General features: G+C 35.1%; 1 protein-coding gene and 1 non-coding gene across 2 annotated transcripts in view; both read left to right on the top strand.

Moving 5' to 3' along the window:
• Nucleotides 1–24,829, top strand: part of pkhd1l1.2 (PKHD1 like 1, tandem duplicate 2) — a 79,715-nt gene that overhangs the window by 42,162 nt on the left and 12,724 nt on the right. The window contains exons 22-33 of the mRNA XM_030147007.1: nt 1,120–1,293; nt 2,476–2,579; nt 3,449–3,575; nt 6,882–7,003; nt 7,097–7,187; nt 9,117–9,265; nt 9,391–9,513; nt 11,546–11,657; nt 16,760–16,876; nt 16,977–17,142; nt 18,689–18,921; nt 19,025–19,189. Coding sequence (XP_030002867.1) covers nt 1,120–1,293; nt 2,476–2,579; nt 3,449–3,575; nt 6,882–7,003; nt 7,097–7,187; nt 9,117–9,265; nt 9,391–9,513; nt 11,546–11,657; nt 16,760–16,876; nt 16,977–17,142; nt 18,689–18,921; nt 19,025–19,189 — 1,683 coding nt within the window. The remainder of the gene's footprint in view (nt 1–1,119; nt 1,294–2,475; nt 2,580–3,448; nt 3,576–6,881; nt 7,004–7,096; nt 7,188–9,116; nt 9,266–9,390; nt 9,514–11,545; nt 11,658–16,759; nt 16,877–16,976; nt 17,143–18,688; nt 18,922–19,024; nt 19,190–24,829) is intronic.
• On the top strand, nt 4,878–4,949 carry trnag-ucc (transfer RNA glycine (anticodon UCC)). Its single transcript has one exon. It is a non-coding gene; the product is annotated as a tRNA-Gly (tRNA).

Raw genomic sequence — 24,829 nt, 5'->3', positions numbered from 1 at the left:
TTCAACATTTATAGAACTTTTTAACATTTATAGAACTTTTCAACATTTATAGAACTTTTCAACATTAATAGAACTTTTTAACATTTATAGAACTTTTCAACATTTATAGAACTTTTTAACATTTATAGAACTTTTTAATATTTAAAGAACTTTTCAACATTTCTAGAACTTTTTAAACATTTATAGAACTTTTCAACATTTATAGAACTTTTTAACATTCATAGAACTTTTCAACATTTATAGAACTTTTTAACATTCATAGAACTTTTCAACATTTATACAACTTTTTAACATTCATAGAACTTTTTAAAATTTCTAGAACTTTTCAACATTTATAGAACTTTTCAACATTTATAAAACTTTTTAACATTTGTAGAACTTTTCAACATTTATAGAACTTTTCAACATTTATAGAACTTTTTAACATTTATAGAACTTTTCAACATTTATACAACTTTTTAACATTTATACTTTTCAACATTTATACAACCTTTCAACATTTATACAACTTTTTAACATTTATACAACTTTTTAACATTTATAGAGCTTTTGAACATTTACAGAAGTTTTTAACATTTATACAACTTTTCAACATTTATACAACTTTTCAACATTTATATGACTTTTCAACATTTATAGACTTTTCAACATTTATAGAACTTTTCGACATTCATAGAACTTTCTAAAAATTTTAAAACTTTTTAACATTCATAGAACTTTTTTAACATTTATAGAACTTTTCAACATTTAACAAATATAACTTATCATTTCAAGTAATGTGTTCACATAATACAAAGATTGACACTGAACATGATAAACAAACACCCCCCTCCCAAAATAAAAAATAAACAAAAAAAACAGAGAAAAGGGGAAAATACAAACAAAACACATATAACAAGACAGTGCATTCTGGTACATTTAAAAAATAAATAAATAAATAAACAAACATGTTAATCACAATGTAAACAGCTGGAATGCATTTACAGTTCCAGACCAGGTAACATATTCACATATTGGAAAAGAGGCCCCATATTTTGTTAAATTTGTTGACAGAAAAGCATGTGTTGTTTTAATCTAGCTGGAATAAATCATTAAAATGCCTAAACTTTCTTCATCCAGGTGAAACTTATTCCATCTCCGGTACGTCGGACTCCTACACTCTGGCTGCTGATGTCGCTCTTTTTACCAGAAACATTAAAATCATCGGTGAGGAGTATCCGGAAATGATGGAGGAGTCTTTTGGAGCCAGAGTCCTGGTGGGCACCTTCTCCTGGTCAGGAATTGATTACAAAGGTATGTTAATTTTCCCTAACCTAAATTTGATTTTTTTTTTTTTTTTTTTTCCAGTGAATTAAATATAGGAAAATACCTGATTTTCATTTAAAAAATGCAGAGAATAATATTATGATAAATAGTGATAAATCACTTACGAAAGGCTAAATAGAGAGAAAAAAAAAATATTTTGGGAACTGACACAAAAGTAGCACTGGGTCTATATGGGTTAAGTGATTTATCCCCATTTATTATACTATTATCTCATTTATTTGGCATTTTTTCAGTAAGAATCAGGTATTTTCTTTTTTCTAAGAATATATTTATTACGTGATTTTAATGTCCTCACTTACAAAATGGGCAATTTATTTAGAGTTTTTATTGAAATACTTTGTCTATATTGTGTAACTGCTAAGAAAAGATGAGTCTTATAGAGGTGAAAATGCCGCTTTAATACTCTTTTTTTAAAATTATTACCATGTCATATAAAAACTAGGACTGTTAAGTGTTAAAAATGTAGCTGATAAATAAATAAAGGAATACAGTTCTTTGTAAAAATCTAACCCCACTTTGGTTTTGTTGTTTTTCCAGAGTAGCCAGATTTTCTGCATATAAACATACATACAGTACATGCAATGATTTTGTAGTCACTTTGTCCATATACAGCAACAAACTACAGGACATATGTGCACAACATTAAAAAAACACAGAAAAAACAGGGCTAAATGGCTTAAACAGCTACAGATCTGTATTAATTGTGACCATCGTTGGCATATTCGTCGTATGCCAACATTTATGAAGTAACTTAACGGTAGTTTTAGTTTTGTGTTGTGTTTTGTTCTGTGTTTTATATTTTTCTATACATTAATGCAATATTTCTGACTTGTACTTGAATGGAAATACCTTTTTACAGAAATTGCAAAACACACGCAAAAAAAAAATGAAATACAATCAGTGTATATTAAATTTTTTTTTAATATGTATGTATGTATTAATTTTTTGACATACTTTTCTACATATAATACATATATTTTGCATACATGTACACAACTTTGAGCACACCTCAGTACAACAAACAACTATAACTAATTGAAACAAATGCAGTGAAATGGAATTAATTTGGAAGAACTTAGTAAAAATACTAAACACACCATTAATTTGACGGGAGTTCTTTTTGTTTTTTGTTTATTTTTTCTTGTGAAGGCAAAGCTCAGATCAGAAACGTGGAGTTCTTCCAGTCTGGTCAGGAAGGATGGACTGACTCCCATGACCCTCGCTACTCTGTGGCCTTCCTCAACCTGGGACAGGTACAAAAACACACACATAGAACTAGTCCTGTTCCCAACGCATAACACCTGAATTTATATACAAATATATTTAAAAAATTATCTTTTGTGTTTTTGCTTTCAAGTAGATGCTAAATTAACTGCCGATTGTTAATTTGACTGTAGTACATAAAATACAGAGGGTTTTGGGTATGTTGCATATTTGCGACAACAGGCAATAGAGGTAAAACAAAACAAACAAACAAAAAAAACACATTTTCTGGTCTTAAGCATGGAAAATTTTTATTGATGCCACATTATTTTCAGTGTTCTGACCATAACACCGACTATTTTAACTATTATTACACAAACAATCAGAGCTCAGGCTTTTAATTTGGAACATGGGTGTCAAACTCATTTTAGTTCAGGTTCCACTCACAGACCAGTATTATCTCAAGTGGACCAGACCAGTAAAATAATAACATAATAACATATTAATAATGTCAACTTCAAGCATTTTTCTATGTTTTACAATGAAAAAGTAAAATTACAGGATGAAATTGTTTACATCCACAAATTAAAAAAAAAAGTGAATTAACATGAACAACCATGAACAACCTGAAATGGTTTAAGAAAAATAAGTGCAATTTTAACGATATTATGTCTTAGTTTATCATTTATAGATCTTGCATAAATATTTGCTGTCTAATTTGAAAACATAAGATAACCTTAACTTGTAATAATTTATCTTATGGGAACCTACATTTTAAAGGGATGAGAGACCCTGTAATATGACTTTAAACACATTTATTAATGGAAACTAAATATCTGAACAGCAGAGCTTTATGTGTTTCACTATATGCTGAATATTTGTATTTTTATTTAGTTTTTTAAATTTTCTGTGTTAAAAGGTTTCAGAAGAAGACACGTACCTTCAGGGCTGTGCTTTTCATGACGGTTTCTCCCCGGCCATCGGAGTGTTTGGAACCGAGGGGCTTTTTGTTGACGACAACTGCGTCCATCGCACGGTTGGAGAAGGTAAAGACTCCACCTGTCATCTGACTGTGTTTGCATTTTATATCTGTGACTGTAATTTACTCCTGCAGCCAGAGGATGCAGCTTAAAAAGAAATGCACTATATAAGATCACACAAATAACTGTACAGAAACATCACACTAAACTCTTTAGCTGTGGTTCCCAACCTTTTTTGGCTCATGACCCCATTTTAACATCACAAATTTCTGGCGACCCCAGACATTCAAAATGTAGACACTTTTTTTAGCTAAAATTAATTTGTTTTGATCATGTAATAGTTTGTTATACTGTGTTGCAAATAAATGTTAATTTTAGATGACATTTAGGCTGGATAATCCTATATAATGCACGTTGTCCGATCGATGTTGCAGCACGGGAGGGCGTTTGTACGGATTTTCCTCTGCCTTCACAGGCCCGATCGCCACCAAACTCACCAAATGAATAGGAACATTACCTTACTATCTAGAATTTACAATTTTATGTCCATATTCAAATGTTGTGAGGTATTCTGGCTGATTTTAGCCTCTCATGCTATTGTGCAATGTTACCACGGGTACAATGCCGCTAGTGTACAGGGTGGGGAAGCAAAATTTACAATGAACATTTAGTTGTTTTTTCTCAGCAGGCACTATGTCAATTGTTTTGAAACCAAACATATACTGATGTCATAATCATACCTAACACTATTATCCATACCTTTTCAGAAACTTTTGCCCATATGAGTAATCAGGAAAGCAAACGTCAAAGAGTGTGTGATTTGCTGAATGCACTCGTCACACCAAAGGAGATTTCAAAAATAGTTGGAGTGTCCATAAAGACTGTTTATAATGGAAAGAAGAGAATGACTATGAGCAAAACTATTACAAGAAAGTCTGGAAGATACTATTAAAGAAGAATGGGAGAAGTTGTCACCCCAATATTTGAGGAACACTTGCGCAAGTTTCAGGAAGCGTGTGAAGGCAGTTATTGAGAAAGAAGGAGGACACATAGAATAAAAACATTTTCTATTATGTACATTTTCTTGTGGCAAATAAATTCTCATGACTTTCAATAAACTAATTGGTCATACACTGTCTTTCAATCCCTGCCTCAAAATATTGTAAATTTTGCTTCCCCACCCTGTATGTTTTATTAGTATGTTTTTTTTTTTTGTTTTGGTTTTTTTAATCAATTACTAGAGATTTCAGGTGACTCCATTTGAATTCCAGGTGACCCCATATGGGGTCCCGAGCCCAAGGTTAAAAAAAACTGTAGTATATCAGTATAATACAATCTTCTAAACATGCAGTGTGGTGTGAAACATCAGCGATGGTGGTATAGTGGTGAGCATAGCTGCCTTCCAAGCAGTTGACCCGGGTTCGATTCCCGGCCATCGCATCTCTCTTTGTACAGAATTCCCCTGATGAAGGGATCAATAATGCTCTAGCTACACAACTGTGGGATATTCTACTGATATGAGTTTTCTCTGGATGTAATTGTCTCTCATCTCACCATATACAGGGTGGGGAAGCAAAATTTACAACGAAAATTTAGTGGTTTTTTCTCAGCAGGCACTACGTCAATTGTTTTGAAACCAAACATATATTGATGTCATAATCATACCTAACACTATTATCCATACCTTTTCAGAAACTTTTGCCCATATGAGTAATCAGGAAAGCAAACGTCAAAGAGTGTGTGATTTGCTGAATGCACTCGTCACACCAAAGGAGATTTCAAAAATAGTTGGAGTGTCCATAAAGACTGTTTATAATGGAAAGAAGAGAATGACTATGAGCAAAACTATTAGGAGAAAGTCTGGAAGATACTATTAAAGAAGAATGGGAGAAGTTGTCACCCCAATATTTGAGGAACACTTGCACAAGTTTCAGGAAGCGTGTGAAGGCAGTTATTGAGAAAGAAGGAGGACACATAGAATAAAAACATTTTCTATTATGTCAGTTTTCTCGTGGCAAATAAATTCTCATGACTTTCAATAAACTAATTGGTCATACACTGTCTTTCAATCCCTGCCTCAAAATATTGTAAATTTTGCTTCCCCACCCTGTATGTGTTTGAATTAACAAAGATTTAGAGCTGCCACATTATTTTTTATTTATGTATAAAGCAACATGTAACACTTCTATTTACTGTCCTTTTAATATTTTGTATTTGCAAAATAAAGAATTAAGAACACTTTAATGTATAATTTTTGAATTACACTTTACTTCATCATCATACTTGTGTTATAATATCATCACTCATCAGTCATCCTGTAACTTATTATTGATATTTCTAAGGCATTATTCAGTTTCAATGTCAATGTTTTATGTCAATTTTCTTGTGGCAAATAAATTCTCATGACTTTCTATAAACTAATTGGTCATACACTGTCTTTCAACCCCTGCCTCAAAATATTGTAAATTTTGCTTCCCCACCCTGTATATAATGCACCTTTTTGGTGTCTGCCTCTCAGTTTCTCTTGGCAATGTCTTAGCGAGGCCAGATGGGCCAAGAAATCTTTCCATTCTCTGTTTGGTTCAGTTTTCGGGCTGTGACTGTGTCCAGGCAGGTTGAAGCGTAGTAATGCACGTGGTCACATGATCGGCTCAATCAGGATATGCCTTCTTAGATATTATATCGCGCATTTTATTTGAACTTGATTTTCATTAGGAAAAGTGTGTGGTGTTTTATTAGAATGAAATATATATTGAATCATTAAAAAATGCTTTTTATTAGTAATTTTATTACATTTTTTTATCAATTACTAGAAATTTCAGTCGACCCCATTTGAATTCCAGGTGACCCCAGGTGGGGTCGAGACTCCAAGGTTGAAAAACACTGCTTTATAGACATAAACTGATGATTTTATGGTAGAAACACCACAGTTCTCCTCTTAGTGATATTCAATGATTAAACATTACTAAAAACATGTTTTTTTAATTCTTAGTTATTGACGTTTTAGGCCGGTAAACAGGGGGAATTGTAAAAACTTAGTAACAATATGTAGCATAAAGTAAAACCAACATGGAAGCAGATAGACAAACATAAAAATAGTATAAAAACACAAAATAATAAGATCCTCAATAAAATAATGAATGTGTATACACCATCAAAGAGAGTAAAATAGAATAAAACTTTACATTTAATTAATAGCAAAATAAATACAATACAGCAGTGGCTAAAATAAGGTGAGTAATGTCTCTAAACTACATTTTATCTGAGGTTTACAAGTCTTGAATTTTTCTTATACTGATTCCAGCTCTAATACAGTATCTTTTAATTAAAACCTGTATAATTACTCATATGAATTGGCGTCTGTGTTGTCAGGTATCAGGATCTGGGGCGATAGGAACACACTGAGGAGGAACCTGGTGATGATGACGCTGTGGCCTGGGTCGTACCAGGACCGAGAGGAGCCCTTCAACTACAACTGGAACGCCGCCATCGAGGTCCGTCCTGTCAAAGTTAAACCACAAAAAAAAAAACAAAATCCAGTTGTTTTCCCGAATTCATGATGTGCTACTTCTTTTTTGTAAAATCAGGTCAATGAGGGAACCAACGTTGTGATGCAGCATAACATCGTGGCAGGTTACGAGAGAGTCGGTTACCGTATCGACGGTGAACCATGTCCAGGTAACGTCTGATGATCCTTTAGCTGGAACACTTTGATGAAGAGCTAAGAATGAGGCAAAGGCTGGAGAATTATGATGCACTGTTTATTACACAGCGAATGACAAATACATGAGCAAATATCGAGAACTAACTGGCTAAGAATGTCTTTTTCTGCCCTTTCTTTTACTTTTAAGATAAAACCGGTTTTCTGGACGTTGAACTGAGTGTTGTACTCTCTAAAATTAGCATAATTTACCTAATTTAGAGTAGTTTTTACTGGGATTATGCCTCAAACTGCTATATATAGTTTTCATTAAATATCTTTAGCTAATGCCTCCCACTTTGAACTGCAGAAATCATTACTTACTGCAGTTGTTCTTAATGGGACTTCCACCTGTCCGTGCTTATTTCAGCATATTCTACTGGGACTTACATTCCAAATCAAATATTATAACATTACATAATAATAGTATAACATTAAAAGCTACTTACTATAATACAACTTTACAATAACTTGGGCGGCTGTGGCTCAGTTGGTAGAGTGGGTCATCCAGTGACCGAAGGGTCAGCGGTTCGTATCCTGGCTCTGACTGTCCATATGTCGAAGTGTCCTTGGGCAAGACACTAAACCCTAAATTGCCTGGGACCTGGCAGCGCCTTGCATGGCAGCAGCCGCCTGCAGGTGTATGAATGGGTGAATGTGAGGAATTGTAAAGCGCTTTGGGCACCATTAAGGTGTAGAAAATGCGCTATATAAGTTCAGTCCATAACTTTATTATTACTACTTTGCTATTGTTTCAACTAGTACTTTCCAATCTGCAACTGCAACTTTTCGCTACTGTTTATTGTTATTATTTTGCTATTTTCTTGTGGTATTTCTTGTGTGTATATTTGGTGTTGAGCTGCTACTGGATCCCCAATTTCCTGAGGGCTTTGCCCAAAGGATCAATAAAGTTCTACCTAATCTAATCTAATCTAATCTAATCTGATCTAGTCTAATCTAATCTAATCTAATCTAATCTGATCTAGTCTAATCTAATCTAATCTAATCTGATCTAGTCTAATCTAATCTAATCTAATCTAATACGGGCAGGGTTTACTGTGACTTTATTAAGCCGCACTTATTTGCTCTTCCCATTAAAAAACAGTGTTTGTTCTACCTTTTTTTTTTTTTTTTAATGAGGGAGGTTGTTCAACTTCAATAACTTCAATATGATCGAATAGCACCATTACATGTAGTGAACAAGTGATGTCAGGCACAACAAACCCCACCCCTTGCACGTATTGTAGCTTGTTTTGGCATCAATCCGTCTGAAGTTATCATGTCTACACATGTCCTGATGTCAGCGTAGACATAGACAGCATAGACACATTATAAGTAAACGGGAAGAAAAAAAAAAAATTAAAAATCCCTAAAAAATCTGAACTTTGACCTACTGTTCCCAAAATGTAATCACATCTGTTCTGGGTCACTGACAATTGATAAACCCAGTCTGGTGTGAATTCAGCCAATAGTTTTGCTGCTAGAGTGTTAAGAAACAAACAAACAAACAAACAAACCAAAAACAACACCCCTTGCTTCCCATTTGGGGGTGGGGTAATAATGTGATTACAACACAGTATTTGTGTCATAGTGTATGCTTTCACTTTGGCACCTTCTGAGGCATTAAATGGACTGTATCATGAGTATGAGATAAATTGATTATTACAAAACAACAAATCATATCGTGAGATGAACTGATTGTTACCACAACATCAAAAATGTGTTAAAACATATCAAAATATAATACCATCAAACGTATGAGTTAAAAACATAGTACTACACATTTTTCTGCGTCCACATCACAGGAAGCTTTATGATTAAAGTCTAATAACAGTAGACATTTAAGAACTGCAGGTTTGAACATCCTAAGAGTTGACCTTTGACCCTCTGTGACCTTCCCTGCGTAGGTTCCATTAATAATAATGAGAAGTGGCTTCATAATGAGGCTCATGGCGGGCTGCATGGAGTCTATCTCAACAAAGATGGTTTACCCGGCTGCACCCACATTCGAGAGTTCTTCATCTGGAGGAACTTCGACTACGGCATCTACTTACAGGTCCCAGAAATGAGCGTCATCATCATGAGACTCACTGCTTTACTACACTTAAACAGTTTGTAACAAGGTTGTTGACGTATTTCTGGAAATATTTCATATTATCTTTCATTTCCTCCTCTTAACAGATCGCCCCAAGTGTTGTTATTTCCAATGTGACTCTGGTCGACAACGGGATGGGCATCATGTCTATGATCTTCGGTCCTCCTTCTCTCTTTCATTCATATTCGGATAAATCAGTTGTCGTCCAGGTAACAGTCATGTATTTTTCTGTCTCTGTTCTGAAATGTTCATAGATCTGATTTTATTTAGTTTTTCATTTCATTTGAGCTGTAGTTACTTTACTGACTGCATAAGTAGCTTTTGTGTTTTTATTTTGAGGAATTTATTTGAGTAATTTTTCAAATATTATGAGAAACATCTTGATTTCAAGACGATGAATAGGATCAAATGACTGAGTGTTTGTTTCTATGCACTATTTATATTCCAAACTCTCAACAACAGGGGAAAGTCAAGCACCAGAACACACTTAGAACCAAAACCACGAATGGATAATTGTTATGTGTCACTCATTGAATAATTATATATTATTAAGTTTTCTTCATCAAACTAAAACTCAAAGCTGCTTATTTTAACAGTCGGTCAAAATATCATTATATCCTGTAATCTTCTAGTGCTGCATCAGCTGATAGTTTACATCATAGCTCTGTTAGCTTAGCTCTGTTTATAGGGAGAAAACACACACAGTAAAACCACAAATCACCTCAGTTTTTTGTACAGATCGTGTTGTCAAAAGCTGAACTAAAGATCTGTTTGGAATCATCCAAAATAGGTCAAACTGTCACAGTTTAGTCCGAACCATGGATCAACCAACAACTTAATAATATTAATTTTTTTTCCTTTAACACTGAAATCCACAAGTATTCAACTCGTACTCAGTTCAGTGTTCTATACAGAGGACCCAAAATATGGAATAATCTGCCAACTCTTCTTACGGAGCTTCCTCAAATTCAGTATAAAAATTCTGTGAAAACTCTGCTCCTGAGTGATTGTAATTTTCCACATGGGATACATTTCTAAACTTGGTACATTCAATCAATCAATCAAAGTTTATTTATATAGCACTTTACAACAACATGAAGAAGACCAAAGTGCTTTACATCTAAAAGCATGATTAAATTATAAGATAGAAACAATTTCATCAAATATCATAAATATAAAATCTAAACATAAAACAATAGGACACAATACACAGTGATAAAAAAGACCACAGATTAAAACCTAATAGTGTCTCAGCGCAGTGCAGCTTGCAATTTTTTTTTTTTTTTTTTTTTTTTATATTTTTAATTACAGTTGTACATAATCTTTGAAATCTGTGGGTTGCCACTTGTTAAGCCCCTTGAGGGTTTTTGGTAACCATCCACCACAATTTTTAACCAACATGTATTATGTGTATGTTTTTTTACTATGTGAAAATTTAATAAATAAAAAAATAAACTTAGCAAAGATAACTAGAAGCACTCGGAGAGCACAGACCTCCGCCAAGGCAGATCAGTGCCCCGGATTTGGATGAAAATTTCAGAAAATGTTGATACTGGCACAAGGAACAAATGATTAAATTTTGGTGGTGATCGGGGGGGCGCACCGGGGGGCCCACTGATCTGCCTTGGCGGAGGTCTGCGCTGTCTTTTCTAGAAAAACACTTAAATAGTGCAGTCCTCTGCCTAGAGATCAGATCAGTGGGCCCCCGTGGCCCCCCCACCCCCAACCACCAAAATGTAATCAATTGTTCCTTGTGCCAGTATCAACATTTCCTGAAATTTTCATCCAAATCCGTCCGTAACTTTTTTGAGTTATCTTGCACACAGACAGACAGACAAACAAACAAACCAACACTGACAAAACCATAACCTTCTTGGCGGAGGTAATAATATCACATTCACTTGTGTAGAAGAGCATCAAACTCCATTCTTCTCCTTTAAAGTTGTGTTCAGTGGTAAGAACAACTGTGCTTCTAGCTTTTATCACTGTTATTTTCTTTGACCCTAAAAGTTGTTTCTTAATGGTTCTCATTTCAACTGGTCACTTTCTGCCACTTTAGTCAAAGGCCTGTGGTGTTCTTTTTCATCAGAGTGACTCACTACTTCCCCTAGTGGTCACATAAATCCCCCAGCCAGTTGGTGTAAACAGTCTAATACATTAGGGTCTTCCACATAACTTCATTTTTGTTTCTAATGTGATAAAACAAACCCCCCTGACCCTCTTGCCTTTACCTTTTCCCAGGGTGCCTTGGTCATTGGCAGCAGCCCAGCACTCAACTGTTCAGACACTTTGCCCACCAGTGACTTCAACATTGCCACCACTGCCGGCCATCGGGCTCCCAGACCTCCAGGAGGTAAAGCATATCATCCACAGTGCTCTAAAATACAAAAGCATTTCGCCGCAACCACATGGAAAATGTATAGACTGATGTTTATTACAATGATAACATGCTCTGAGGAAATAAACGTACAGGCTGTGAATATTTTGTATTTGCCTTAAGTGAAAGTGTCGCCTTTCAGCTCATTCTTTTCTTTTTTTTTTAAACTTTATTTATAGAGCTTTTCAACATTTATCGAACTTTTTTTTACTTTATCTATAGAGCTTTTCAACATTCATAGAACTTTTTACTTTATTTATAGAGCTTTTCAGCATTTATAGAAACTTTTACTTTATTTATAGAGCTTTTCAACATTCATAGAACTTTTTACTTTATTTATAGAGCTTTTCAGCATTTATAGAAACTTTTACTTTATTTATAGAGCTTTTCAACATTTATAGAACCTTTTTCTTTATTTATAGAGCTTTGCAACATTTATCAAACTTTTTACTTTATTTATAGAGCTTTTCAACATTCATAGAACGTTTTACTTTATTTATAGAGCTTTTCAGCATTTACAGAAACTTTTACTTTATCTATAGAGCTTTTCAACATTTATAGAACTTTTTACTTTATTTATAGAGCTTTTCAGCATTTATAGGAACTTTTACTTTATTTATAGAGCTTTTCAGCATTTATAGAAACTTTTGCTTTATTTATAGTGCTTTGCAACATTTATCAAACTTTTTACTTTATTTATAGAGCTTTTCAACATTTATAGAACCTTTTTCTTTATTTATAGAGCTTTGCAACATTTATCAAACTTTTTACTTTATTTATAGAGCTTTTCAACATTTATAGAACTTTTTACTTTATTTATAGAGCTTTTCAGCATTTATAGAAACTTTTACTTTATTTATAGAGCTTTTCAACATTTATAGAACTTTTTACTTTATTTATAGAGCTTTTCAGCATTTATAGAAACTTTTACTTTATTTATAGAGCTTTTCAGCATTTATAGAAACTTTTACTTTATTTATAGTGCTTTGCAACATTTATCAAACTTTTTACTTTATTTATAGAGCTTTTCAACATTTATAGAACCTTTTACTTTATTTATAGAGCTTTTCAACATTTATAGAACTTTTTATTTATTTATAGAGCTTTTCAGCATTTATAGAACCTTTTACTTTATTTATAGAGCTTTTCAACATTTATAGAACCTTTTACTTTATTTATAGAGCTTTTCAACATTTATAGAACTTTTTATTTATTTATAGAGCTTTTCAGCATTTATAGAAACTTTTACTTTATTTATAGAGCTTTTCAACATTTATAGAACCTTTTTCTTTATTTATAGAGCTTTGCAACATTTAATCAAGTCAATCATGATATCCTGTTATCCATACTCTGGAACATGGGCATCACAGGCCACGCACACTCCTGGTTTCAATCTTACCTTACTGGTCGGTCCTTCAGTGTGTCCTGGCTAGGGCACACATCAGCAGTTCACCGCCTCACCACGGGGGTCCCCCAAGGCTCTGTGTTGGGCCCCCTCCTTTTTGCCATATACACCACCTCACTCGGTCAGATCATCCACTCACACGGCTTCTCATATCATTGCTATGCTGATGATACCCAGCTCTATCTGTCATTCCCACCTGATGACTCCACAGTCTCAGTGCGGATCTCAGATTGTCTCTCTGACATATCTGCATGGATGAAAGCCCATCACCTTCAGCTGAACCTGTCCAAAACTGAACTGCTGGTCTTCCCAGCTAAGCCAACCATACAGCTGGACATCTCCATCACTATTGACTCCATACCTCTGGCTCCTACCAGTGTAGTACGTAACTTGGGAGTCATGATTGATAATCAGTTGACCTTCACGGATCACGTTGCCTCTGTCACCCGATCATGCCGTTTCACTCTGTTCAACCTAAGAAAGATCAGGCCATACCTAACCGAACAGGCCACCCAGCTCCTGGTGCAGACTATGGTTATCTCCCGTCTTGACTACTGCAATGCTCTTCTAACGGGCCTCCCAGCTTGTGTTGTCAAACCACTACAGATGGTCCAGAATGCAGCAGCGCGTCTGGTCTTCAATCAGCCTAAAAGGGCACATGTCACCCCCTTACTCATTGAGTTACACTGGCTACCCATAGCTGCCCGCATCAAATTCAAATCTTTAATCCTAGCCTACAAAATTCTCCGTGGGTCTGCTCCTGTCTACTTAGGTGCACTAATAAAAGCTTATGTCGCCCCACGACCACTCCGCTCGTCTGGGGAACGTAGTCTGGTGGTCCCCAGACCTTGTACAAGACAATCCAGGCTCTTTTCATGGGTCGTTCCACGTTGGTGGAACGCTCTACCAAGTGCTACAAGAACAGAGTCATCCCTGCCTATCTTCAAGAAGCTCCTGAAGACCCAGCTCTTCCGAGAGCACCTCCTGTCCTAGCACTTTCAAACATTCCATTTTAAATATTCTAATAAGGTTTTTCCCAGGACAACCACAGATTCTTTCACGATTATCTCTGGACCTGCTGCGGTGGTCCGGCCTCTTCCCTGCCCTCATCATCACCACTCACTTATCCTCAACCGCCTCCATGTGTCTCCCCCTACTCCCCCCTTCTCCCCCTCTCCCCCAGTCCCTATCTCTATCGCTCTCTCTTTTTCCCCTTCTCTACCCTCTCTCTTTAACCCCAACTGGTCAAGGCAGACGGCCATCCTCCAGGAGTCTGGGTCTGCTCGAGGTTTCTGCCTGTTAAAGGGAAGTTTTTCCTCGCCACTGTCACCAGTCACAAGTGTTTGCTCCTGGAGGATTCTGTTGGGTTTCTGTAGAATTGACTTAGAGTCTGGTTTTGACCAACTCGATATATAAAATGTCAAGAGATAACTTTCTTGTGATCTGGCGCTATATAAATAAAATTTGATTGATTGAGTGATTTAATTGGTTTCCCCTGTAAGTCGCTTTGGAAAAAAGCGTCTGCCAAATGCGTAAACATAAACATAAACATAAACATTTATCAAACTTTTTACTTTATTTATAGAGCTTTTCAACATTCATAGAACGTTTTACTTTATTTATAGAGCTTTTCAGCATTTACAGAAACTTTTACTTTATCTATAGAGCTTTTCAACATTTATAGAACTTTTTACTTTATTTATAGAGCTTTTCAGCATTTATAGAAACTTTTACTTTATTTATAGTGCTTTGCAACATTTATCAAACTTTTTACTTTATTTATAGAGCTTTTCAACATTTATAGAACCTTTTTCTTTATTTATAGAGCTTTGCAACATTTATCAAACTTTTTACTTTATTTATAGAGCTTTTCAACATTTATAGAACTTTTTACTTTATTTATAGAGCTTTTCAGCATTTATAGAAACTTTTACTTTATTTATAGAGCTTTTCAGCATTTATAGAAACTTTTACTTTATTTATAGTGCTTTGCAACATTTATCAAACTTTTTACTTTATTTATAGAGCTTTTCAACATTTATAGAACCTTTTACTTTATTTATAGAGCTTTTCAACATTTATAGAACTTTTTACTTTATTTATAGAGCTTTTCAGCATTTATAGAAACTTTTACTTTATTTATCGAGCTTTTCAGCATTTATAGAAACTTTTACTTTATTTATAGAGCTTTTCAACATTTATAGAACTTTTTACTTTATTTATAGAGCTTTTCAGCATTTATAGAAACTTTTACTTTATTTATAGAGCTTTTCAGCATTTATAGAAACTTTTACTTTATTTATAGTGCTTTGCAACATTTATCAAACTTTTTACTTTATTTATAGAGCTTTTCAACATTTATAGAACCTTTTTCTTTATTTATAGAGCTTTGCAACATTTATCAAACTTTTTACTTTATTTATAGAGCTTTTCAACATTTATAGAACTTTTTACTTTATTTATAGAGCTTTTCAGCATTTATAGAAACTTTTACTTTATTTATAGAGCTTTTCAGCATTTATAGAAACTTTTACTTTATTTATAGTGCTTTGCAACATTTATCAAACTTTTTACTTTATTTATAGAGCTTTTCAACATTTATAGAACCTTTTACTTTATTTATAGAGCTTTTCAACATTTATAGAACTTTTTATTTATTTATAGAGCTTTTCAGCATTTATAGAACCTTTTACTTTATTTATAGAGCTTTTCAACATTCATAGAACGTTTTACTTTATTTATAGAGCTTTTCAGCATTTACAGAAACTTTTACTTTATCTATAGAGCTTTTCAACATTTATAGAACTTTTTACTTTATTTATAGAGCTTTTCAGCATTTATAGAAACTTTTACTTTATTTATAGAGCTTTTCAGCATTTATAGAAACTTTTACTTTATTTATAGTGCTTTGCAACATTTATCAAACTTTTTACTTTATTTATAGAGCTTTTCAACATTTATAGAACCTTTTTCTTTATTTATAGAGCTTTGCAACATTTATCAAACTTTTTACTTTATTTATAGAGCTTTTCAACATTTATAGAACTTTTTACTTTATTTATAGAGCTTTGCAACATTTATAGAACTTTTTACTTTATTTATAGAGCTTTTCAGCATTTATAGAAACTTTTACTTTATTTATAGAGCTTTTCAGCATTTATAGAAACTTTTACTTTATTTATAGTGCTTTGCAACATTTATCAAACTTTTTACTTTATTTATAAAGCTTTTCAACATTTATAGAACCTTTTACTTTATTTATAGAGCTTTTCAACATTTATAGAACTTTTTATTTATTTATAGAGCTCTTCAGCATTTATAGAACCTTTTACTTTATTTATAGAGCTCTTCAGCATTTATAGAACCTTTTACTTTATTTATAGAGCTTTTCAACATTTATAGAACATTTTACTTTATGTATAGAGCTTTTCAACATTTATAGAACTTTCAACGTTTCTAGAACTTTTTACTTTATTTATAGAGCTTTTCAACATTTATCGAACTTTTCAACATTCAACAAATATAACACTTATCATCTCAAGTATTGTGTTCATAATACAAAGATTGACACCGGACATGATAAACAAACAGAACCCATTAGAAAAAAAAGCCAATACAAACAAAAACATGGCATTTGATGGCGTCCTTACTCAGTTCTGTTTCTTCTGTTCAGGTGGACGATCAGGAATCTGCTGGGCAACCTTCATGTCCTCACACAACACCGCTCCAAAGAAGCCTCATCATAAAACCATGAGCTACCCTGCCATCGCTGGGCTGATGATCGTCAGAGGTGAGTTCACACTTTACATTTTCAGCCAATAGTGACGTTTTCCATTGCCGCTGTACTTTTATTAAAACAGAATCTGTATTTGCTTGTTTCTCTCTTTCAGACACAACTTTTGTTGGTTTCCGAAATGTCTGCAGCACTGAGTCGAATGTGATGTTCATGACCAACCCCATCAACGAGGACCTGCATCATCCTATGCAGGTTTCAGGAATGACGATAATCGACAGCACAGAGGACAAAAAAGTCTTCATTCACCGACCAGATGTCGGGTAAAGGACAGAAACCTGAATTAAGCAACTTACAAATACTCTTATACATTTACAACAAAAACAAAGACACTTGTGGAGAAACAAGCAAACAGACAGAAATTATAGAAAATTAGAATGATGTTAATTGTGCAGAATACAATCGATACGCATTAAAAGCCCTGCATATTATATCTATTGTAATGCGTAATTACTTTTTTACTTTTTTGAGTAATGTAATGAGATAAACCAGGTGTGTCAGCATAATTTTAAACAAACATTATCATTTCGACTTACAGTAACTTAAGTTACGTTAATATGATTAATGCATTTGACTTAATTTGATTTAAACAGTTTCAGTTTTATTTAAAGTGTAACATTTAGAAGGATTTAAGAGAGTCCAATTGAGTAAATAGGCTGTAATGTTCATAATTATGTTTATATTGCAGTGTTGAATCACTAATAATCAGTAAAAGGAGAATTGTGGTGTTTTTACTCCAATAGAAACAGCAGTTTATGTTTGATGATGCTCTGAATAGAATTGAATAGAATAGAATAGAATAGAATAGAATAGAATAGAATAGAATAGAATTAGGCCGATATATCAGCTGGTCGATATATCGAGTCAATATATAGATTTTTGTTCAATATCGGCCAACGACCTTAATTTTTTTTGGGAAAGCAGATATTTGATCAGTAGTAAAAATGATCAGGCACCTGTGTGGGCAGCACTTGAAGTTCAGTCAATTATGTGTATCAACAATTTAATTTATATTGCTGCATAAAAATCTTAATTATCTGAGTCTTTCAGTTGTATTTTACAGTCAATGTGCTTTAAAAAAAAAAAAAAAAAAAAATGTTTTAAATATTGGCTTCAAAAATCAGCTCGGTAGATATCAGCCACTGGCTCAACAAATTGCTAAAAATTTGGCATCAGCCTTAGAAAAACCCATATTGGTCAACCTCTAAATAGAATAGAATAGAACACAGTAGAATAGAACAGGCTTTATTGTCATTACACAAGTTGTGCAACGAAATTGCAGGTGGTCTCTGATATGGACAGTGCACTATACAACTAAATATAAAACAATAATGTACCAACATATATTGGAAAATTATAAAATGGTGTACGGTACAAATATGTCCAAATTAGAGATATATTACAGAAATTAGACAATTGTTACCCTGCTCTGCTCTGTGGAGCTTCATATAGAATTAAAACACATTGTGTGGATGCAGCTTTATTCATCTGATTGAGTCAAATTATCAGTTTTATAGAATATAGTTTTGGTTGCAGAAAGTACGAAAGAAAAAAAAAGATAAACTAGTCAGCTACCAATAGAAAAATAAATATTATGTGGTTATGTTTTTATCTGTACATCAGTCTTCATTTAAGTTAATTTTTATGGCATTGTGATCGTTCTGTTGATGAAGAATCTGACAGGTGCAGAACTTCTTCATACGTCAGGTCTCAGGGTGTAGTTTTTGCTGTCCTCATGTGGTGGAAAACCTCAGTTGCTGCAGATTAAAGTAGATAATAAACCATAAAATCTGTGTTTGTGCTCCTCAGTAAAGTGAACCCATCTGACTGCGTGGACATGGACTGTGATGCGAAGAAGAAGACCATGTTGAAGGACTTGGACGGGTCGTTCCTGGGGGCAGTGGGCGCCGTGGTGCCTCAGTCTGAGTACGAGTGGGGGGGCGATCCCAGGAGGGGCCTGGGCGACTACCGCATCCCCACAGTCATGCTCACGTACCCCAACGGCAGCCGCATCCCAGTGGACCAGATCGCTCCTCATAAAGGTAGAGGAACCAGATAGATGCACGTTTGTCCAACACTTTACTTTTGTTAGAAGTTCTAAAAGAAAACCAACCTAACCTGGTATGTTTTTGTCGTTCTTCTCAGGTATTATCAGAAGTGAGTGCACCTACATGAGTTCCTGGCAGAGCTACGAGTGCTTTGGGCTGAATTACAGGATGCTGGTGATTGAGAGTTTGGACTCGGATACGGAGACAAGACGTCTGTCTCCTGTCGCTGTGCTTGGAGACGGTTACGTGGATCTGATCAACGGTAGGGACGGTTTTCACATTCCCAGAACTACAGGGTGTCCTATAAGTCTCCATACATAGGAAAAATAAACGTTTCTTGACATAAACCATTTTTATTTATATAATATGCTCTATATGACTGCCATTTTGTCGGGAACACATTTCAATGCGTGTCCTCCACTGCTGAAGAACTATAAAGAAGAAATAGAAAGAAATACATGTTAGAACCATATATGTATGGAAGGTACAGGGTGGGGAAGCAAAATTTACAATATTTTGAGGCAGGGATTGAAAGACAGTGTATGACCAATTAGTTTATTGAAAGTCATGAGAATTTATTTGCCACAAGAAAATTGACATCATAGAAAATGTTTTTATTCTATGTGTCCTCCTTCTTTCTCAATAACTGCCTTCACACGCTTCCTGAAACTTGCGCAAGTGTTCCTCAAATATTGGGGTGACAACTTCTCCCATTCTTCTTTAATAGTATCTTTAAGAAAGTCGACATTGCTGTGGGATGTTCTATTGGTAGCATGTTCTAAAACGCCCCAAATATCATAATCCAGAGGGTTTAGATCTGGGCTAGAAGGCAGACATAAACATGATTCCCAAAAATTGCTAAAGTTGGATTTGTTGCTGTCGTCAACAAGTGTTTTTGGTGTTCTTGTGTAAGATTTTAACTTCAAATCATATTTTACTGCATTTCTAACGGTCTTGTTGTCTACCTCAAGTTCAATTGCCATTTTTCTCATGGATTTGGTTGGATCCTTTAGGATTTTGGATTTGAGAGCTTTAATAAAAGCTTTGGTAGGTTTTTTGTTGCTTCCTCCACTTCCAGACTTTCTCGTAATAGTTTTGCTCATAGTCATTCTCTTCTTTCCATTATAAACAGTCTTTATGGACACTCCAACTATTTTTGAAATCTCCTTTGGTGTGACGAGTGCATTCAGCAAATCACACACTCTTTGACGTTTGCTTTCCTGATTACTCATATGGGCAAAAGTTTCTGAAAAGGTATGGATAATAGTGTTAGGTATGATTATGACATCAATATATGTTTGGTTTCAAAACAATTGACGTAGTGCCTGCTGAGAAAAAACAACTAAATGTTCATTGTAAATTTTGCTTCCCCACCCTGTATTACGTCTCCTATGTTTGGAGACTTATGGGACACCCTGTATAACTGTCATCTGAAACTTGAAGGAAATAAATCCGAGTAGAAAAATGTATATAATTTATTGCATAAATAACACAAAGATGCTCAACGAACCTTTTCAAAGATTATATTGGTTCCAAATATTAGGTATATAAAATTCAAATTGGAAAAAATTAAAACTATACTCAAATATTTGACATAAAAGTAAATCTTTACATAGCTGTCCCCCCCCCCCCCCTTCCCCCACCCCCTCCCACCCGGTCCTCCCGGTTTCCACATCTGGTTCAGGTGGGGGTCATTTTCACCCTTACCTGTCATGCTAATGTTGTCTGTGGATTAGGAGCTGCAGATTTGGACAGTTTTTTCCGTTTTGAAAACGGACAAAAAATTACGAACGCCCCACCTCATTTTCATACTTTTATTCATGTTTTTTTTTTTTTTGCTCCAGGTTCAAACCATCATATCTCCGGTTGTATTTGCTCTATCAACATCAAATAAAAAGTAGGAGAGTGTTTCAAGTCTGCACTTTTGAATGCAATTGCCCCCAGTGGTCTATGTGACCGACTTCCGATGCTACGACATGTTGAAAATGTCATGTGGTTCAGTCATGGGGCCGTGACCGTGGACCCCTAAGTGTTAATAATAATAATAATAATAATAATAATAATAATAATAATAATGATAATAATAATAATAATAATAATAATAATAATAATAATAATAGTAATAATAATAATAATAATAATGATAATAATAGTAATAATAATGGACTGAATTTATATAGTGCGTTTCTACAGCTGTAGCAATGATGTGTCCCAATATTTTTGTCCATATACTTTATAAACATCAATATTTCCTTAAAGTTTAATGGGAGATTTTTCTTCTTAAGTTAGATATGAAGGAAGTAGATGATTAGTCTACTGGACTTATCAGCAGCATTTGACACTGTCAATCATGATATCCTGTTATCCATACTCTGGAACATGGGCATCACAGGCCACGCACACTCCTGGTTTCAATCTTACCTTACTGGTCGGTCCTTCAGTGTGTCCTGGCTAGGGCACACATCAGCAGTTCACCGCCTCACCACGGGGGTCCCCCAAGGCTCTGTGTTGGGCCCCCTCCTTTTTGCCATATACACCACCTCACTCGGTCAGATCATCCACTCACACGGCTTCTCATATCATTGCTATGCTGATGATACCCAGCTCTATCTGTCATTCCCACCTGATGACTCCACAGTCTCAGTGCGGATCTCAGATTGTCTCTCTGACATATCTGCATGGATGAAAGCCCATCACCTTCAGCTGAACCTGTCCAAAACTGAACTGCTGGTCTTCCCAGCTAAGCCAACCATACAGCTGGACATCTCCATCACTATTGACTCCATACCTCTGGCTCCTACCAGTGTAGTACGTAACTTGGGAGTCATGATTGATAATCAGTTGACCTTCACGGATCACGTTGCCTCTGTCACCCGATCATGCCGTTTCACTCTGTTCAACCTAAGAAAGATCAGGCCATACCTAACCGAACAGGCCACCCAGCTCCTGGTGCAGACTATGGTTATCTCCCGTCTTGACTACTGCAATGCTCTTCTAACGGGCCTCCCAGCTTGTGTTGTCAAACCACTACAGATGGTCCAGAATGCAGCAGCGCGTCTGGTCTTCAATCAGCCTAAAAGGGCACATGTCACCCCCTTACTCATTGAGTTACACTGGCTACCCATAGCTGCCCGCATCAAATTCAAATCTTTAATCCTAGCCTACAAAATTCTCCGTGGGTCTGCTCCTGTCTACTTAGGTGCACTAATAAAAGCTTATGTCGCCCCACGACCACTCCGCTCGTCTGGGGAACGCAGTCTGGTGGTCCCCAGACCTTGTACAAGACAATCCAGGCTCTTTTCATGGGTCGTTCCACGTTGGTGGAACGCTCTACCAAGTGCTACAAGAACAGAGTCATCCCTGCCTATCTTCAAGAAGCTCCTGAAGACCCAGCTCTTCCGAGAGCACCTCCTGTCCTAGCACTTTCAAACATTCCATTTTAAATATTCTAATAAGGTTTTTCCCAGGACAACCACAGATTCTTTCACGATTATCTCTGGACCTGCTGCGGTGGTCCGGCCTCTTCCCTGCCCTCATCATCACCACTCACTTATCCTCAACCGCCTCCATGTGTCTCCCCCTACTCCCCCCTTCTCCCCCTCTTCCCCAGTCCCTATCTCTATCGCTCTCTCTTTTTCCCCTTCTCTACCCTCTCTCTTTAACCCCAACTGGTCAAGGCAGACGGCCATCCTCCAGGAGTCTGGGTCTGCTCGAGGTTTCTGCCTGTTAAAGGGAAGTTTTTCCTCGCCACTGTCACCAGTCACAAGTGTTTGCTCCTGGAGGATTCTGTTGGGTTTCTGTAGAATTGACTTAGAGTCTGGTTTTGACCAACTCGATATATAAAATGTCAAGAGATAACTTTCTTGTGATCTGGCGCTATATAAATAAAATTTGATTGATTGAGTGATTTAATTGGTTTCCCCTGTAAGTCGCTTTGGAAAAAAGCGTCTGCCAAATGCGTAAACATAAACATAAACATAAACATTAGTTGTGGTAGAACATTAATATTATTTACAGTCAGAGTGTGAAAAATGTTTTTAGAAACTTAGTGGTAGAATGTTTAAAATCATAGTCGTGGATTAAAAAAATAAATTTAAAAAAAATCATTGTTGAGAGAAATGAAGTGAAAACCATCTCTGAGACATTTTGGATGTGTTTTTTTTAGTTTTGTTGAAATTTTATAGACACATAATCGCCAAAAACAACTAAAAACAAACAAACAAACCTTGCTTGGTTAAACTACACAACATTACATTCACATTATTCAGTCCTTCCACCATTCAGTTCTGTAATCAGTTCATTTATTCCATTTTTTGTCCATTTGTGCATTTTTTACTCGCAATTTGTGAGGTTTTTTTTTCCATTGTATATATTCCTTCAATATCTGTGATCCATTGGTCCTTTGTAGGTGGTTCTGCCTTTCCACAGTTCCTTGTAACAGCTTTTTTTGCAAGACTTTGGAAGCAAATTTAAACCAAGCTAACCAATGCAATGATATTTATCTCAATATAAAACTATATTATGACATTTGTCAGTATTGTTCTATATTAGGGGTCTCAAAGTCATTTTCTTTCAGCGGCCACATTCAGCCCGATTTGATTTCCAGTGGGCCGGACCAGTAAAATAATAGCAAAATAACCTATAAATAATGACAACTCCAAATTTTTGTCTTTGTTTTACTGGAAAAAAAACCCATTAAAAACCCCCATGAAAATACTTACTTTTTTAAACTATCCAAACAAAAAAGATGTGAATAACATGAAAACCTGAAATTTCTTAAGAAAAATAAGTGCAATTTTAACAATATTCTGCCTCAACTTATCATTTACACATGTGCATCATGGATCAGATCTACAAAGACACTAAACACTGAGAAACAGGCAGAAAATTGTTAAAATTGTCCTTAATTTTCTTTAGACATTTCAGGTTGTTCATATTTGTTCCGGTTATTCACATTTTATTGTTACAGTATAGTTTGTAAATGTAAATATTTTCATGATTTAATGTTAATGTTGTTTTTTGTACTAAAACAAAGACAAAAATTTGAAGATGTCATTATTTATAAGCATAGTGTAATATTACTTTTTTCAAATCAAACTGAGAAGAAAATATGGAGTCATTATTTTTTGTAGGTTATTATGCTATTATTATTTTACCTGGGATCATATTGGTCTGTATGTGGAACCTGAATGAAAATAAGTTCCACAGTCTTGACTGTGGAATTTTTGCACTTTGCAAATTCATCCCACAGGCCGCATTGGACCCTTTGGGGAGCCGCATTTGGCCCCCGGACTGCATGTTTGAGACCCCTGTTTTATATCCCAGACCCCTGTTAGAAAAGAAACGCCTGAATTCAACATGTCCCAATACTTTTGTCTATATAGTGTACATTGTGGTGGAAAAATTTACTTTTTATATTTTATACTTTTTTAATATGTTATACTGTTAAGTGCATGCTGAGTCATTGTTATGTGTGATGTTTACCACTCTGTAGCAACCCCGACTTGGGGACGAAGTTCTTGCCTTGAGTTAAAACCCAAACACCTAAATGTCTGAATGTGTAGATAGAGGATGGCGCCTGTACTTCAGATAGGATCCAAGCAAGGTTAGAGTGAAGAGGTCCTCATGACCTCTTCACGGAGCAGAGAAGGAGTAGTATGGGGTGTTACGATGTACGTAAGGAATGACCTCATAGTTTGAGGGGGTTGGATTTGGTTCTATATAATCTTTAGTTTTCTCTTGTTTAATCAGACTTCATTTACAGAGCTTTGTCTGTGATTGATTTCTCAATAAATGCATTTATTATTTTAACTCTAACTTTCTCCCTTTTTCTTTGTGTGGGTTATCAGTTGAACGGTAAATTTCCACGACAACATCCAGATTTGATCTTAATACACAAACT

Source organism: Sphaeramia orbicularis, chromosome 11 (assembly GCF_902148855.1).
Source record: "Sphaeramia orbicularis chromosome 11, fSphaOr1.1, whole genome shotgun sequence".
Classification (NCBI taxonomy): domain Eukaryota; kingdom Metazoa; phylum Chordata; class Actinopteri; order Kurtiformes; family Apogonidae; genus Sphaeramia; species Sphaeramia orbicularis.
The sequence above is the reverse complement of the archived record's forward strand: the minus strand, read 5'-3'. Positions and strand labels throughout refer to the sequence as shown.